The sequence below is a fragment of the Talaromyces amestolkiae genome, assembly GCF_001896365.1.
Source record: "Talaromyces amestolkiae strain CIB chromosome Unknown scaffold3.1, whole genome shotgun sequence".
Classification (NCBI taxonomy): Eukaryota; Fungi; Ascomycota; class Eurotiomycetes; order Eurotiales; family Trichocomaceae; genus Talaromyces; species Talaromyces amestolkiae.
Window position 1 is genome coordinate 1,634,479 of NW_024468039.1, and position 14,825 is coordinate 1,649,303.

General features: G+C 45.3%; 5 protein-coding genes across 5 annotated transcripts; 2 read left to right on the forward strand and 3 right to left on the reverse strand.

The window, feature by feature from the left end:
• Nucleotides 1-144: 144 nt before the first annotated feature.
• BHQ10_002581 (uncharacterized protein) lies at nucleotides 145-2,511 on the reverse strand (the record flags this gene model as incomplete). Its single annotated transcript, XM_040874743.1, has 1 exon — nucleotides 145-2,511. One exon carries the CDS (start codon nucleotides 2,509-2,511, stop codon nucleotides 145-147), a length of 2,367 nt encoding a protein of 788 aa, XP_040731086.1.
• Nucleotides 2,512-3,603: 1,092 nt separating this feature from the next.
• On the reverse strand, nucleotides 3,604-6,006 carry BHQ10_002582 (uncharacterized protein; the record flags this gene model as incomplete). Its single annotated transcript, XM_040874744.1, has 6 exons — nucleotides 3,604-3,636; nucleotides 3,696-4,299; nucleotides 4,557-4,720; nucleotides 4,822-5,299; nucleotides 5,475-5,627; nucleotides 5,690-6,006. 6 exons carry the CDS (start codon nucleotides 6,004-6,006, stop codon nucleotides 3,604-3,606), a joined length of 1,749 nt encoding a protein of 582 aa, XP_040731087.1.
• A 934-nt stretch (nucleotides 6,007-6,940) lies between these two features.
• Nucleotides 6,941-10,233, forward strand: BHQ10_002583 (uncharacterized protein; the record flags this gene model as incomplete). The annotated part of the gene is made up of 5 exons (XM_040874745.1): nucleotides 6,941-7,322; nucleotides 7,385-7,528; nucleotides 7,590-7,907; nucleotides 7,974-8,141; nucleotides 9,599-10,233. The coding sequence occupies 5 exons, from the start codon at nucleotides 6,941-6,943 to the stop codon at nucleotides 10,231-10,233; spliced, it is 1,647 nt and encodes a 548-aa protein (XP_040731088.1).
• Nucleotides 10,234-11,350: 1,117 nt separating this feature from the next.
• On the reverse strand, nucleotides 11,351-12,255 carry BHQ10_002584 (uncharacterized protein; the record flags this gene model as incomplete). The annotated part of the gene is made up of 4 exons (XM_040874746.1): nucleotides 11,351-11,553; nucleotides 11,602-11,728; nucleotides 11,793-12,139; nucleotides 12,234-12,255. 4 exons carry the CDS (start codon nucleotides 12,253-12,255, stop codon nucleotides 11,351-11,353), a joined length of 699 nt encoding a protein of 232 aa, XP_040731089.1.
• Nucleotides 12,256-13,471: 1,216 nt separating this feature from the next.
• On the forward strand, nucleotides 13,472-14,683 carry BHQ10_002585 (uncharacterized protein; the record flags this gene model as incomplete). Its single annotated transcript, XM_040874747.1, has 1 exon — nucleotides 13,472-14,683. The coding sequence occupies one exon, from the start codon at nucleotides 13,472-13,474 to the stop codon at nucleotides 14,681-14,683; it is 1,212 nt and encodes a 403-aa protein (XP_040731090.1).
• Nucleotides 14,684-14,825: the final 142 nt, after the last annotated feature.

The window sequence follows — 14,825 nt, forward strand, 5'->3', positions numbered from 1 at the left end:
GAATATTTAAACTCAGAACGTATTTGAGCTACTTCAAAAACGAAAGGAAATGCTCAATGCACACAATCAACAGATTGACGATCTTATTATCTTATTAGATACTCTAGCCAAGACCTGGCATTAACATATTAAAATCGACTTTAATTAGGTAGAATCGGGTTTGATCTCCTGCTCATCCAACGGCCAATTCTCAATAGTCACCGCGTCGCCCGTCAACTTGATATCCCACACAACCGACCGATCCACATTCAACGCCAACTGATAATCACCCGGATACACGATCCTGTTTCCATTCTCGTCCACACGGGCAATCGCGCCGATAGGCACGGGAATGACGAGATCGACCGATTTTCCGGGTTCGATGCTTGCGAGTCTGTCGTATCCCACAAGCCATTTGTTAGGGTAGGGTGCGGGGCCAGCATTGGTGGTGTTTGCAAAGAGCATGGCTGTGTACGGAGATGCGGTTTTACCAGTGTTTTTGATTGTGGCTGTGACGTTGACGAACGGCACAAGCTCGCTATATTCGTAGCTGGGTGAACGGGGCGAGGAGATGATTTCAGAGATATCGAAGGATGACGATCCTAGTTTCTGCGCGGTTTCTTTGAAGGTGGTGTAGAACAATCCATACCCGAAATCGTAGACGGGAGTGCCCGTGTACCACTTATAAGTTTGGCCGGGATTCGACGCGCCATCTGGTCGGAGATTCATGTTTGTGGCGGGGRATTGAGTTGCATACTCCGCCGGGTATTGCGTCGATACAAGACGACCGGCTGGAGCACGCTTGCCAGACAAGATATCAAAAATGGCCTTACCACCCGATTGACCTGGATATCCGCCCCAGACAAGAGCATTAACCTTAGAGTTGGATTTGATGGATGAGGAATCAACCTGTCCACCGCCCATCTGCAACACAACCAAAGGTTTTCCGGTCTGGCTGAGCTTTTGGATAAGATCGAGTTGATTTCCGGGCCATGTAACATTCAAACGATCGGTACCTTCGGCTTCAATGGTATTGTCGATTCCCCCGAGATACACGACAACATCTGAATTTTTAGCTGCTTTTACTGCATCCGCGAAGCCCTCCGTAGTGTTACCCGAGATGTTAGTTCCGAGAGCATAGTTGACTTTGTATCCCGCATCACTAGCACCTTGCAAGGGAGTAATCAGATACGGAGCAGTGCCGAAATAGTTGCCTTGCAATTGCTCAGTGGCATTCGCCCAGGGCCCGATAAGAGCAATGCTCTTCACTTTCTTGGCAAGCGGTAACACGCCATCATTCTTGAGAAGCACGATACCCTCGACAGCTGCCTCGTAGGAAATGTTCCATGCATCTGTCGTCACGACATCGTTCCAGCCCAACTGGCGATACTCGCTCTTATCGCCGTCAAAGTAACCAAGCTTGACGAGATTAGAGTACAGACGAATGATAGAACGCTCAATCTCCCCCCGAGTTACAGAACCTTCAATGAAAGATTGATTCAGGTGCCAAGGGTACGTCTGTCCACAGTCGATATCTGTTCCAGCTTTGAGTGAGTCGGCAGCAGCAGCAGACTGGTTGCTAGCATAACCATGAGGATTGAATACATTATAAACCGCATCACAATCTGATGAAACATAACCATATTCTGGGAAATCCCAGTTCTCTCTTAGCAAAGTCTGTAGTAAAAAGCTGCTAGAACAACTCGGAACACCATTGACAGAGTTGTATGAGCACATGAAGCTTCTTGCCTTCGCATAACGGGAGGCTGCCAGAAACTGAGGAGTATAATATTCAGCTAGATCTTGTTGGGTGATACTCGCATCAAACCCTAAGCGGGAGTTACCGCCCCAATTCTCAAGGTCATATCCAGCGAAATGCTTTGCTGTTGCTGCTATCTTGAGATGATCCGGATCAACACCACCTTGCAGACCCGTGATGTATTCGTATGCATACGACGAAGAAAGGAAATTAGCATCTTCTCCTGGGGTCTCCTGGCCCCGGCCCCAGAGTGGACTCCTGAAGCCATTGATGTTCGGCGCATAGGCATCAAGTCCATAACGACCAACATTATTGAACGCACGAGCCTGGGTAGCGATAATGCCAGCAATCTGATTAATGAGCGTACGATTGAGTGCAGCCATGGACAAAATCGGCATAGGGAACGATGTAGCCCACGTCCATTCGTCGCCGGATTTCGCAAAATTGGCTCGGTCAAGGCCATGTAACCCTTCACTCCAGACTTGGTACGGAGGCAGACCCAAGCGTGGAACTCCGGGGCCGCTATTTTGCGTGTTGTTGATCAACTCCTCGAGGGTGAAGAGTGCGATGAGGCCTTCGGCGCGGTCGACGTAGTTTGCGGAGGTGTCGCAGACAATGTTGTCTTTGAGAGGGCCATTGACACAGTCTGGGAAGGACAGGTTGAGGGTGGCCAGAGTTTGTGGATAGAGATCCGGCTGTGATTGGGAGGAGTAATTGGCATAGGTCTGGTTGTTCTGGGCCAACACTGCACTGGGCAGCATGGCCGCAGCCATTGCCAAAAATTGTGCGGTGTAGACCATCATGAAGAAATTAAGCCTTCACCAGTGAGAAATCAAGATGGTTTGAAGGCCTCCTCAATTGACCTTCACATGTGAGAACATGATGATACTTATAACATTCCTCCTATTACCTTGTCGGCTTTCCTGGAAATTATTCTTGCCCTTGCTACGTCTGACCACTCCAAATTGCTGCATACTTCCCCACACTCCAACCCCAACCGATGATCATCACGGATAATTTCATGTGGTAAGCCTGTAGATCTGCGTCATTGTCCTGTTTTGCTGCATTTAGCCTGAAGAGCTCTGCTTACTACATACGCATGCATGTCTGTCTCCCCACATGCGGCATTTGATTATGGCAGTTGGGTCGGCCGTCTAGCGATGAGGTGATTCTGGAGAATTGAGAAACCGGAGATCAATGAGGGGAGTGTGGAGAAGAAATGACCTTGAACAGAACAATTTAATGTGCACAGACTGTACAAGAGTTACCTAATTAGAGAACATGTATCCGGGGTCGGAGTACTCCCGCAGCTGAGCTCTATATTTGCCATTCAGAATATGAGAGATATTTTATTTAAGCTTATTCCTACTCGCAACCGTTTATTTTGTCATCGAATTCAAAATTGAAAATAACCTTGACTTATGAGCTGCTGTTTTACTCGGTTGAGCGGCATCTCGGAGATGCTCCGAGCCAAAGCGCAAGCCAACAATTTTCGAGATCATGAAAGGGATTTTAGCCTAATTATTGAAGTTGGAGAATGTTTCGTCGATCAATGGAGTTTTGAATCCTGCCAACGCCACGCCGTAAGCTAAAATCTCACCTTATGTCTAATGCATGTGCCAATGCGTACATTTACGTACAATGTATATAAACTGGGAACTTTTGCTATTGCCTATATGTATTTAACCAGACATACGTGGACAACAGGAAAGTCAATTAGATCGATAGAAGAGCTAAAAATGATCTAGACCTTGTCACTTTGGAATTTCCTTATTGACAAGGAACACACGTGGTTCTCTCGTTACATGCAAGGAAAGAAACGATATACCCAAATTACCGAAATGGGAAGGTGTATATGAAATCAATTAGCACGCCCAATGGCAGTCCATCTGTCGATTCTATTCCATCATCAGCCTAAAGTCAAGTAAAACCGCACAGAAAGACATTATTAACTTACCGGCAAATGCTCATCACCACCCAGGGTAACTACGCTATCCAACCAGTCCCAGAAATTGCCATTGTCCCATCCACCAACGCTGCAATACGGTAAATTTGACGAGTCAGTCTCTTTATCAGTCCACGATGTACCCCCGGCGGATATGGCAAGAATCCAATCCTCCCAGTCTACGGTGTTGGTCGGTGGAGGCACGATCACTCGCTTTTTCTTTGACGATTCCGACGTGGATCTCAAAAAGTCCACATCAATATCATACGGAAGCTTTGAATCACTGGCTGAGACGGTAGCGTTGTCACCCCACTTCATTTGGAAATCCTGGCTGGCAAGTAGATTGTTGGCCCCGTCGGTAATGTTCAACTGTACGTATAAAGGGTGTGCGTAGCTTTCGGATGCCTCAAAAACGTGCAAGTCACAGGTACCTGTCTGGTATGGTGGTGGTGGAATAGTGGAGATGGTGGAAACAATTGGCCAGGGGGTAGCAATCTCACAGCCTGCAAGAACAACGCTACCACTCGTCGTCGTTCCGATGCCAGCAATCGTGTCACCGCATTGGCAGTAGGTGTCCACGGTAGTGCTGGCAGACCCTGGAACGGTGTATGTGCCTCTGTTCGATGAGTTAGCAATCGATTTTGAAGGAAGTATGTTGGGTAGATACTAAGAATACTTACGTAGTGATAGAGCATGCGGTAGCGATCGAAGTCGATATCGAGGTCAGAGAAATAGTCTGCGTAGGCAAGGTAGAAAAATCACAGTACGATGTCGTCGCCGACGGAATTGTCGAGAAGGGTCCACGTCCTCCACAGAAACACCAAGACGAAGGGTTATTATTCATGCCCATAAGCGAGTTGTTTCCTTCACTACAAATCGGTGCTGCTGAAGATGAAGCCGATGTAGAAACTACGGCCGTGCTCGATGCTGATCGTGTGCTCGTACCGGATGCAGTCGTAGCCGACGACAAGGGCATAGTTGTAGAGGTTGGCGTGGTGACTGTTACAGTCGGACTTGGTGACGCTGACGTCGTAAAACTTGAAGATTGAACAGCGACAGAGGAGCTACCATTGTCCATACTGCTGATAGCACTCCGTATCTTTGCCAAATATGAAGATATCGACCCATCCGCACTTACATATTCAAACGTATCCGCAATGCCCGAAGGATAGACAGAAATCGAAAAGGTTCCAGAGGACGAGCTTGATGAGCTTGATGAGACAGCAGAACTTGACGAGCCGGAGCTCGAGGAGCTAGAGGAGCTACTTGATGAGCTAGAGGCTGTAGATTTTCCCGTCGATGTTGGCTGTGTGTCTGAATTTGTTGGGGTGCTGTTTGGTTCTTCCGGGGGATCGGTTGGAAATGGAATATCGCCTCCAAAAGCAGCACCTCCACCTCCTCCTCCTCCACCGCAGAAGAGAATACAAGTCCATCCTAGACCCCTAGGCCAGATGATCAGGGGCACAATGTGACCATTTGATTCTGTGGTACTTGAGGTCACAGTACCGGATAGAGTAGAGTACTGCGAATATGTTGTTTGTTGAAATACGGGTGTGATAGTAGATGTCCCGGACGAAACGGCATAGCTTGTTGTTGCTAGCACACCTCCTGAACTACTGGATGATGATGAGCTTATTGAGCCACTTGATGTACTGGATGATGCACTAGCTGCACCTGATGAGCTGCTGCCAGTGCTTGAGCCTGTAGTTACGGAGGAACCCTGAGAGCTGCTGCTCAAATGAACATGTCAATAGACGACCTTTGATAACGAGAGTATAGTTACTGACTTACCTTATGGTGGATGTTTGACTGGGGTTTGGTATAATGGGCCGTGAAGAGCTAGAAATTCCGGTCGTCGAAGTAGACGAGCTTGATGATGATCCGGACGAGGGAATAATAGGTTGAGAAGATGAGCTAGGCACAACTGTAGAGCTTTGAGCCGTACTTGAAGAACTTATTAAGAGTAAGTAGCTGGATATAGCATATATTACATGCTATGTACTCACCTAATGCTGCTTGAAGCAGTTGAGATGGTAGATGTCACAGAAGCAACCGCGGAAACAGAAGATGAGATCGTTGATGTAGATGAGGAAGTAGATGAAGTCGAACTAGAACTTGGGATAATAACAGCGGACGAGCTAGAACTGGAGCTAGAACTAGAGCTGCTTGAAGTGCTTGAAATGAGTGTAGATGTTGTGCTCGAGCTTGAGACGACAGACTGTGACGGTGCAGGTACTGCAATTGATGAGCTTGGGCTTCTTGTAGAAACAGCAGCACTAGAAGTAGAAGAGCCCGATGCTGCTGTTAAAGTGATGGTAACCATAAGCCATACTATTGAGGCATGAAAGAATGATACGTGCAACATATTGAGAAAATTGGCAACTGGTGCCAAACAGGTTCAATGAATTCAAAGGAATGGTTGGGATGAAATGAAAGAGGATGCTGGTTCTACGGTGGTAGATAAACCAAGATAAAATACCTGTCCAAGCTGTTGAAGTCTCGAATATCCAATATCGCCATCGTAAATTGGTGATTGACGTATAATCATCCCCTGAAACGGCCCTGAGCCCTATGACTCGTCCCCACAATCCACCGGGCCATATTTGAAGCCTGCAAGATTTGAAACTTCCTAAAATGTCAGAACACAAATTATCAAATAGATTGATTGGAGCAAGAGATTGTTCCTTACATATTAGAGCCTATATCTGCTGACAAGTATAACTAGGCGCTCAGACAGTGGCCGGGATAAAGTCAGCCAACATCAAATCCACCTTCTGCTGGGGGCCGAATCGAGTTATTTTTAGGGCTGAAACGTAAGATCTTCGATGCTTCAACCTTCTAACATCAAATTATTTACGATGTTTAATTTTAATTATTTATCTAATTTGCTGGATGATGAGCGATTTTATTTGTTCCGCCCCTTATCGAGAGTAATTTTTCTTCGAGGATGGCGATTCTGACATTGATCATCGAAGAGTGTTATAACGCTCAGATGCTCCTGTCGATCTTGAGATTACAGTACCTGAGGTCTACCAGAACCATCATATCGGTCACCATTCACGTAAAAGGCTGAGACCTGAACCTGAGAGAATCCGAGAAGATTGTCGCTTTCGGCTCTCATAGTATCCAGCAGTCGGCCTCAAAATCCTCCGGGCCCTCTGATCATTTCGAAAATATTCTTCTGTTTTCAATCCTCTCATTTTAAAAAAATACCTTTTCTTTGACGTATCTGTTGTCACTTGCGATATATTGCCAACATGAGGCTCTTCAATGATTACTTTCTATTGTCGGCACTTTGCCTAATCGTTTCCTATACACCATTGGTAACTGCTACTACGACAACCACCGCTGCAACCACAACCACTGCAAGTCCAGTCGGAGGTGTATGGACAACTATTCCATCACCGCAGTCTGGGAATTGTGGTGGGTATGATGTAGACACCATGGTCAACGATGCCAAAACCCTGGCCCAGAATGCCATCACAGCAATCCAAAAGATGATTAACGGAGGACTAAAGAACACCGACAAGACACTTGTGGAAACTGCATTTACTTCTTGGGGAGTGAACTATCGACAAATTAGTCTGCTGAACAAAATATGGATCACTAGCGGCCAGGATACCCTACAAACAGCTCTAAGTCAGTAAATTCCGATTCATTCGATGCATCGTGTTCTATGCACTGACAAGAGTTAATTCTAGGCAACTATCAAACTGTACTGAATATTCTTGACGGTTCTACTTCGACCCGAGCGAGGTTGATGTGCACCGATGCTGGATGGACATATGCAACCAAATTAGGAGACGTTGGCCAAAAACCCGCAGACGACCCCCTTCCGGGAATCAGTAAGGATTTTCTAAGCTCCTATAATTTGGAACATGAAGACTGATTCGATATGTGTATCAGCCACTAATCAGCCAGGATTCAGCTGGAACCCATACTTCTCTGTCCTGATTCCCGACATCGAGTATGACAGTGCTGGTCAATACGGCTCAAGCATCTGCACTCCTTACAACGCAAATGGCCAGCAACTCGCACGCCCGGACGGTATTACATGGTGGCAAGCAAATCTTATCATGATGTGTGCCGGCGCATTCAACGGCGCAACACTCTCGGATCGGATTTCAGGTCAATCCTCGCTTGCCGTAGGAACCACGCTTGATTCCCAACAGATTCCAGGAGGGGTTTTTCTACATGAAATGATGCATTTTATTGGTCAAAACAGTGAGTGCTAGCCTTTTTTTCAATGTTAGATACAGGTAGATTCAGCCTTCTGACCTACATTCTTAGTCATCGACGTTGTCATCACCATGGACAATGGTAGTAAATTCAAAGCTTACGGGTTTGACGGCTCGCTTATGATGGCTGTCAACCCGGATTATGCTGGAAAAGCTGTATCAAACGCCGACAATTACCGGAATTTCGCAATGGCCGTGACTCTTAGTGATGTTGATTGGAGTGAGACGGGAGCCAAACAGTCTTAAGATGCGCTTAGTTTGACTTTGGAAGAGGCTCGTGTTAGGTCAAGTGGTGTGATAGAACGAACATACTTGCACACTCACAGTGTTGGATAGTGGACAGCCTAGACAGTGTCTTATGGACCTTGATCCGCAAATAAAATGCATACAATTGAAATTACTGGAAAAAAGGCATGTTGACAGACCTGCCTCTATAAGTAGCATATACTACACAATTTGTTCCTATCACTCATCGGAAAAAAGTGCTTTTTTGTTTGCTCGTTGTCTAACCCGGGGTAGGGTAGGAATTAAACCAGAGCTGCAAAGATTAGTTCCAACACCCGTATGCATACACGTATAAACATGGAGTCTGTTTCTTTTTGTTTACGATAGTAGTCTCCCGGATAACGATGAAATCTGTCCTTGTGTGCAGTTGCGATCTGCTTGAGTTTCATAGTGGAAAGTCTAAGGTTGTGTGTATTAGACCAGTATTACTCGAGGAGAGGACTGTGTGAGCATAACCTCGTCCCTTCTAAAGGATTGCATACGTCATAGGCATGTGGCATCTACTATGTAGACCATAGAGCCAACCCCGAAACAAGGGACCCAAACTCTTCAACAATCCTGCTGATCTCTAACTGAAAATCTTACGTATATATCGGAGAGGTGGAGTAGAAATCTGAAAACATGCTTATTCGTGGCAAAATATCAGAATGCAGGGGCCTTAATCCCAGTGAAGCTGAACTTTCCCGCTTTGGCAGCGATGGGGGCTAAAAGAATCATCGTTCCTGCATAGGCCTTCCACCCAGCCAACATAGAGAAAGTGAAACGAGGGGTTTTCATCGCAAGACACTATAATTAAATAAAGTTCTAGGGATTGCCACTGGGTCAAAATCGATAATTTTGGAAACATATATTTTTGACCTTTCCGAATATGACAATGGGGACAATTGCTGACACGGATCAGCCTTGTCTGATCGCACGTCCACAATTAGGTATTTCGGTGCCTTGTCAGGCCACGACTTTCTTTGTTCTGTCAAGCCTACCCACCTAGTTGTTCTTGATCATATCGTCGACTGATTCTAATCTTAATCTGTGTAAAGTCTAATTTCACTTGATGCAAACAACAAGTCAAAACATGTCGAGCCCTAATAATCAACGACGAAGACTTTTTTCACAGTTGGCGACGTATCGACTGACCTCAAACGCGCCCATAGAACAGACCTTTCGTCAAGGGAAAATATTACACAATTTGTCTAAGGAGACCGAGTTTCAGCAATTATTTTGGGGTCGCTGGACGGAAGACAATTCTTGCATTGACATTTTGATCAGTGAGTTCTTATTTTTGATGTTATTATCCAAAGAATCAATGTTAAAAGCGGGTAGCATGGCGCGGAGATATCGACACTGAGAGAACACTTCAACATCTATCGCCATTGAACGCTTATCTGCGACCAGGCTGTGTTCCGATATTGTTGAATCTTGATTCATCTCTTGCAAGACTGTTTTTGACCAAGGACGGCGGTGCGCATGTCTCGATCACTTCTTTTCGCATTCCTGCCAGCATCTACGCGGCTGATCCGGAGATCAAAGAGAGGATACATGACGTATTGCAAGCCCTAGCTCTCGGTGACCCACGGCATGGATCGCATCATATTCCCCCTTCGGAAGAAGATGTCCCTATAGCTCGCGGAATTGGTACCGCCACAAGCAACTGGGATAGTGCCTGGGTTGATTGTCTTCTTCCCAAAAAGGAGAATAGTAATACAACTGTCGATAAGGATTGGATTGCATGCATACAGTGGGAAAGGCCGCATCTGGAGGCAGAATTCAAAGCTAGGCGCGAACGACATTTCAACCTAAGGCTGCAAAGAATAAACGGTGTTCGAGGCCTTGATAATCAGGACTCGTCTGCAGATGCCAGTCTCGAAGAAGAGAAAGATGCGGTGGCCGCGACTGCAGGTTTTTGGAGGCCCATCACAGAAACATGGGACGCTCAAATTGAAGAGCATCATGTTGTCTTTTACGAAATTAACAAGTACAGGAGTATTGCCGGCCGGGAAGGTAGCTGGTCATCCTGTATAGTGCAGTAGTTTCAGGCGCTGTTGAATGGGCTTTGAATGCCTCTATATGACTTAGGAGCTATATTGATAGCTCGAGAATATATGTTTCATGTACTGTACTGCATAGGCGTGTGGTCTGGCTGTTCTTGATAAAATATGTATCAAATTGTCATCACATAATTTACACACATACACCAATAATACAAAGTTGACAAATCTCACATCCGCAACACGACATGGAAGTCCGGTTTGCAGCAGGCAGTTGAAAGAGTCTTGAACATTATTGCAAGACGCTTCTGCATAATTCTCAACCATCCCTTGCAATACAAGGGATAGCGTGGGGAAACGGAGACGTGTATTCGACTTTGATTTCAGCGTCGTCCTCATATTGCTCCTCCTCCCCTGCTTCTTTTTCTAGTCGTAGCCAGACCAGGGCTCTGTAAATATATAGTGGAATACCCAACATGCTTCTAATGATTCTCAAAGCGGTATGTGTACTGAAGTCTGATATCTTACAATATAAAAGGCCCTTGGAAATGCTCTTTAAGAATAAACGCGCGACTGCTGAGAACAGGGGGAAACTGTCTGGAGTCGTTAGGGGGCAGCCAATTGGGATCAGCGAGCCTGAGCAGAAGCCTGGGAAACTTAGATTTAGTTACTACATGTGTGTAGTCCTGAATTTGAACTGCCAGGTGTGCATGTTATGCCACTCGGTTGCAATTTGAATGGCTTTGTCGAATGTAGAATCGACGGGGCACGAGAGCATTGCCAGACGGGAATAACTTTGATGAGTCTGGGATGGAGATTGATCCTAACGGGGCGGTTATTGTGAGAACTGGTCGACATGGTGCGGTGCTTGGTGTGTCTAAGCTTTGCCTTATGGGCTGTGAGAGAGAAAGAGACTCGTATCATGTCATGGGCAGTGCAAGAGAGAGAGATTAGACAAGAGAATGATGTAGAGGAATAAACACGCAATACACGGTTGGGTTAGCGTTGACCAACCATCTTATCTCGCTCTCTTCCAAGTTTCCCCATCGTTCAAATCACATATCGTAGCCCTAATCAATAGACCTAAGACGATACACATATCATTTAATTATACATTGAGTGGTCATTAGACTGTGAGTGAAGCTACTATGTTATTTCGTTACAGGTATTCCTTGAACCAGGTCACCGCCTGTGCAAATGCCTGTTCCTTGCACCATTTCTCGTGTCGAGACGTCAATTCACTCTTTACAGCGAAGCCGTGAGACACTCCACTGAACAGATTCATCTGGTATGGCTGGCCTGTCTTGGACAGGATGTGCTCGGATTTGTACCGCAGATCTCTTGTGAAGATGGCGTCGGTTTCTACAGTCTGTTAATAAATGCAGTGCTCACAGTATTGAAAATACGTACCACAAGCACTTATTGCCAAGGGCTTTTTGATAGCTGCCAGTTCATCTTCGGTGACAAACGAGGGGTGGGCAATGTATCCTGCCTTGAAAACAGAAGTGCGTCCCTCTGCTAAGAAGCGAACGACATACTGCGAAGTAAACAGCAATCAGCGGGCAAGCCTAGACGAGGTATTATATCATTTCTGTACACACCTTCCCACCAAAACAATAACCAACAGCGCCAATCTTCTGTATTTTTTTGTCTTCTTGCAGATATTTGATTGTCTTTTCAATGATAGGATCGACAGTATCCACAGTATGCCTTTCCAAAAAAGATTTCAAATCAACGGGTCCTTTATCGAACGCGTCCGCCGGGATGGCGCCTCCATTGAAGAGATCCGGCATGACGACGGTGCATTTGAATGTCTGTGCAAAGAGATCTGCTTGTAGTTTCGCATTGATGTAAATGCCCAACACGTCGGTGATGAAAATTATTGCGGTGTCCGACCAGATTGATGCGGCATCATTATCGGTGTTGGGGGAGGCAAAGTATGTAGATACTGTTTAAACGTATCAGTATGGTTGTTTATATTGTTGGATCTTATAAAGCGGTGTTTTGGGAAAAGTAACGCACTCTCATCAATATTTCCTAACTGGCCTCTGGGAACTCCGTCATGTTGGAAATTGGCCACACAACATTGTCCTGGATGATTTGAAGCCATTTGCGTTTATATTTTCAATTAACTCACTATTTCAGAATGAACATGCAATCTTGGTCTATTGAAATCCGTCAATATATCCTTCCGGTCCCTTCCTCAGTGAGGGACCGGCCCTTATATACCATGCAGCTGAAGACAGGAATATTACCAACAAGATCTTGATTACTCATTGCTACTTATCGTACTAAGTGTTCTCCTATGCGGAGATGTTTTTAATTAAATGCCGTGAAACACAGTGCAGTTCATCGTACAATTCAAGTTGAATCCCATCTGATCTTGAATATAAAGTTGATCGAACGTTCTTGTCATTCGAGGAAATATTCACGCGATCCAATCGTTTTGAGGTGGGAGATTCCCTTTTTAACTGCGGACTTGCGGACTTGCGGACTTGCGGACTTATGTGTCACTATGCCCGTTTCCCATTAGTCTTGGTCAGAGATATTTTCGACGAACAGATAAGAATAAACATAATTATTCTCGTCAATCATGATGCATGAATTAACTCTCTCTTGGAAAATGTTTCCGAGTCGAACAATGAATTGGTCTTTAGGGCTAGGAACATGTCTTGTCTCACATTCTATTGCATCAAGTCTCCATATAGGAAGAGAGTATGATAGCTACCAATCGAGATTGTTCGAACACACTGCAAAGATTGTTCACATCCAGGACTAAATTCTTGATTTTCGTTTTAACGAACCTCGGGCCCTCATCCTCGGTTGTCACCATTAGAAATGTCCGGCTAATTGTGAATTTCATTGTATATCTTATATCGCAGGAAATCAAAGTAATGTCATCCTGCATATTTATTCCATCTCAATATAACCACCAGGCAGATCCCATGTGCGATCATACTCTCCCCGCATTATACGGCATCAGATTTATAACTTGGTTTCGTATACACGAGCTACGGAGAATTGCCATGCCGTTTTTAATAAACTTTCTGTTTCAACGACACAATTAGCCTAAAGGATCATCGTCACCGTTCTGAAGCATGAAATGTTTCTCCTTGACGGATATTTTATGTTCCACCAAACAGATCTCTCTGATTGGAATGATGTGTTGACTTAAATTCAAATTTGATCCGTTGCAATGTGGTAGCTGAAGTTAAAGAAGATAGTGCATCGAAGTCAAATTTCATAATTTTGATCTTCGACTCTTGTTTAGTTTTTTGACATGTATCGATTGTTTGCTTTGACGTACTTGCTTGCAACGCATATTGCCGGCAGCACAGCTTTCCCACCATCAAAAACAATCGAGAAACGTGCTGTCTGTACACCGAGCAGTTATGGCAATACATCAGAGGACGATACTCCTGCAATTGCTGCCGCGATCGCATCATGCGGTAAAGGTGGTACCATTGTGATTCCATCCGGCTCAACTTATAGTATCAGAAGTACTCTTGAATTTACGGGTTGCTCCGGTTGTGAATTGCAACTAGAAGGTACATTGAAGGCATCCGATGACTATGAGTACTGGAGTGACTACAAGGCGATCATCCTCATTAGCGACATTACCGGCGCAACTATCACCTCTACGACTGGAGCTGGTGTCATAGATGGTAACGGTCAGGATGCCTATGATGCATTTGCAGCAGATAGCTCACTTTCTCGACCTACGCTTGTGTACATTACCGGTAGCTCGGATATCAACATGTCCGGTTTCAATGTGAAGAATCCCCCAAATGTGTTCTTCAGTAACACCGGATCTTCCAGCAACGTTGAATATGCAAGCTTGACAATGACTGCCTCATCAAAGTCCACCAATGCTCCCAAGAACACTGACGGGTTTGATGTCGGTACAAGTACTTATACCACCATCCGCAATGTTTATGTCAGCAACCAGGATGACTGCATTGCCTTCAAACCCGGCGCAAACTACGCTACCGTCGATACTTTGACCTGCGCCGGCACCAACCACGGCGTCAGCATTGGCTCCTTGGGGGAGAGCGGCGACAGCACCGTGAAGAACATCTATCTTACCAATCTTAGCATGAGCGGTTGCAGCAAAGCTGCCGGCATCAAGCTATATGCTTCAGGTCCTAATTACGGAACTGCCACAGTCAGCAATATCACTTATCAAGGTGTAACTGTCAATGACTGTGACTACGGTCTTCAGATTCAAAGTTGCTACAATGGCAATACAACGTACTGTGCGGAGTATCCCTCCACTGCGTCGCTGACAGACGTTTATTTTAATGACTTCTCGGGTACCACTAGCGGTAAATATGGATCTGTAGTAGCTAACTTGGACTGCTCTGCTGATATGACTTGCGATGTCTATGTTGAGGACTTTACTGTCAAGCCACCCAGTGGCACGGCTGAAGTTTTATGTGCAAATTTTGACGTTAGTCCAGGCGTGACATGCACGTCTGGAGCATCTGGTTAGTCGATATTTTTGGTGATTACAAGGACCTTCAAAACATGCTTAAGTCCTTGAAATGATATCATTATGCCACTTATTGTCAAATCAATATATATCGGGTATTCATAAATCGTACACCATATCAAGCTATTGGTCATTCACTTTC